This window comes from Myotis lucifugus, unplaced genomic scaffold (assembly GCF_000147115.1).
Source record: "Myotis lucifugus unplaced genomic scaffold, Myoluc2.0 scaffold_394, whole genome shotgun sequence".
In the NCBI taxonomy this organism is placed as follows: domain Eukaryota; kingdom Metazoa; phylum Chordata; class Mammalia; order Chiroptera; family Vespertilionidae; genus Myotis; species Myotis lucifugus.
This window is the reverse complement of record NW_005871442.1, coordinates 268302-271089: the sequence shown is the minus strand read 5'-3', so window position 1 is coordinate 271089 and position 2788 is coordinate 268302. Positions and strand designations below refer to the sequence as shown.

The 2788-nt window shown below is 57.1% G+C and overlaps 1 protein-coding gene across 1 annotated transcript in view; it reads left to right on the top strand.

Moving 5' to 3' along the window:
• The window catches only part of SLIT3 (slit guidance ligand 3), a 481227-nt gene that overhangs the window by 421803 nt on the left and 56636 nt on the right, over positions 1-2788 (top strand). The window contains 2 exon segments of the mRNA XM_023743480.1: positions 1366-1509; positions 2641-2784. Of these exon segments, the coding sequence (XP_023599248.1) occupies positions 1366-1509; positions 2641-2784 (288 nt within the window).

Genomic DNA, 2788 nt, shown 5'->3' with positions numbered 1-2788 from the left:
GGCATCAAGGGCCTTCGATAGACTAGACAGTCTGTTATGAGCCTCCTCGGTCGCCCCCGCCGAGGGAAGCTCTGAGACAGCCCTGAGAATAGGAATTTTTTTTATATATCTTACTGCTTTTTTCGAGAGGAGCGAGAGAGAGATAGAGAGTTAGAACATGATGAGAGAGATAACATCGATCAGCTGCCTCGTGCACACTCCCCACACCGCTGCCAGCGGAAGCCCCGGGGACCCTGGCATCAAGGGCCTCCGGAGACAAGACAGTCTGTTATGAGCCTCGTGGGTTGCTCCCCGCGAGGGAAGCTCTGGGCCAGCCCTGAAAATAGGAATTTTAAAACTTCCACGTTTAGCTGGTTAGTTCGGTTCCCCCTCCCCTGCTTCCCTTTAAGAGGGGCTGGGAGGTTACTTTAAGCCAGTGGCAAGGGCACCACTAGTCAGTCTGGGGAGTGTGGGTCCTAAGGGGACCCAAATTTGCTTGACTTTCCAGCTGCATCTGGAAAACTCCCTGACCCCTCACAGCATCGCCTGTGCTGGATGGACTGAGTTCCACCTAAAAGGCATGTTCTATGGGGGGGGGGGGGGGAGAGGTAGAGAGAGAGAGAGAGAGAGAGAGAGAGAGAGAGAGAGAGAGAGAGAGAGAAACAGTGCAATACAAGCCCACCCATGGATGTGTGCTTTCTGGGAGGATGCTCTATAGCAGCGGTTCTCAACCTGTGGGTAGCGACCCCTTTGGCGGTCGAACCACCCTTTCACAGGGGTCGCCTAAAACCATCCTGCATATCAGATATTTACATTACGATTCATAACAGTAGCAACATTACAGTTATGAAGTAGCAACGAAAATAATTTTATGGTTGAGTCACAACTTGAGGAACTGTATTTAAAGGGCCAGAAGTTTGAGAACCACTGCGTTATAGCTTCATCAGATTTCCAGTGGAATAAGTGATCCCAAAGAACCAAGGACTTTTCTGAATCAGAATGGCCTTTAGTCAGTCAACTACAGCTTGGAAACAGTTGTGCATATGATTTTTTTTTTTAGTCCTGGAACCTCTGCATTCTAGAGCAGAAAGCCACACACGTGGGCGCCATCTCCAGCCTTCCTCCCGGGCACGGGCTCGAGGGGAGGCTCCAGATGATGGCAGAGGGTGGTACAGCGGCCATGGTGCCCCTGCATGCCCATTCCCATGCCAAGGCATCTTCTAAGTGTCTGTGGCCACAGGAAAGCGAGACCCTCTCTCTCTGTTCAGCAGCAGGAGCCCGGCTGCGAGGAGAGCGAGGGAGCTCTGCAGCCCGGTCCCTGCATCAGCCCTGGGCCCACGGCTGACGACCAGGGTCAGCGAGTCACCGCCTCTCTTGTGCTTGCAGCCTCCTCAATGCTAACAAGATCAACTGCCTGCGGGTGAACACGTTCCAGGACCTGCAGAACCTCAACCTGCTCTCCCTCTATGACAACAAGCTGCAGACCATCAGCAAGGGGCTCTTCGCCCCTCTGCAGGCCATCCAGACGCTGTGAGTACGCCCAGGCCGCAGGGACCCACACGTGGCCACGGGGACCCCCGCTTGAGGGCAGAGTGGGCACCGGTACAGCTCCCCTGTTCTGAGCTCACACCTTGCAGGGCGCCACACTTGGTTCTTCCCCTGGATGCAATCCTCCAAGCCTCATAACAACCCTTTGTGGTAGGTGCTGTTATGATCCCCCAGTTCTGTGAGAGGAAACCAAGGCTCAGAGAGGTTAGGTAACTTACTCAAGGTTGCACAGCTAGTGAGAATCCGGATTTGAATCCGGGCAGAGTTGCCCCTCAACTGCTCTCTTATTCACTGCAGCCACTATATTCTCTAGGGATAACCCACCACTACCGACCCCACCCCCACCCCACTACCCTCTGATATGGGCACCCTGGGAGTATTTCACCTCCCGCCTTGGGAGCAGTTCCTCACTCCCAAGCACTGCACATGTTCACAGATAGGTCCGTGAGATCGCTGACCACCTAGCACAGGTCAGGTCTCGGGCCATGTTTCTGATGCTCCAGCCCCACCCTGAGACCCTCACCCCAGCCGGTGGCCTGGCCGTGAGCCTGGGGCGTCTGAGTCATCTGGCACTTGGCCCGTAGCAAGAGACAGGAACCAATAAAGAGCAGGAACAGCTGCTACCTATTGGCCCCCCACCACGTGCCAGGCACTGTGTGCAGCTCTGCAGGGTTTTCTTACCGAGCCAAGGAGAGCGAGGCCACGGTGCCGCTCACGACGGCGCGATGACAGCAGCCGTGCCGCTGCTTTTTATGGAACACCCCCATGTGCCCGTCGCCCTGCCAGCTGCCTTATGCGCCTGTGTGGCAGAGCTCAGAGACATAAACACAGTCTTCTCTGTGCACACACCCTAGGCCTGCAGCTCGCTTTGCCCGTCAGGATTGGCGTGGGTGAGGGTCAGGGGGTATCCGTGGCAGGTCTTGCCCCGAGTGGGCGAGGCCGAGTCCCCAGCCCCTCTCTGGTCCCCTCTGGAAGCAGCCCCCGTGTCCCCCAGGCCTCCTGGGGTGATGAGGGAGGGATCCATGCACTGGATGGCCAGGGCCCAGCACCAGGCGGGAGGGGGTGGTGTGGGCACCACGGGTCACCCCTGATGAGCGCCCCTCCCTCTCCCAGCCACTTAGCCCAAAACCCGTTTGTGTGCGACTGCCATCTGAAGTGGCTGGCGGACTACCTGCAGGACAACCCCATCGAGACCAGCGGGGCGCGCTGCAGCAGCCCCCGGCGCCTGGTCAACAAGCGCATCAGCCAAGGTCAAGAGCAA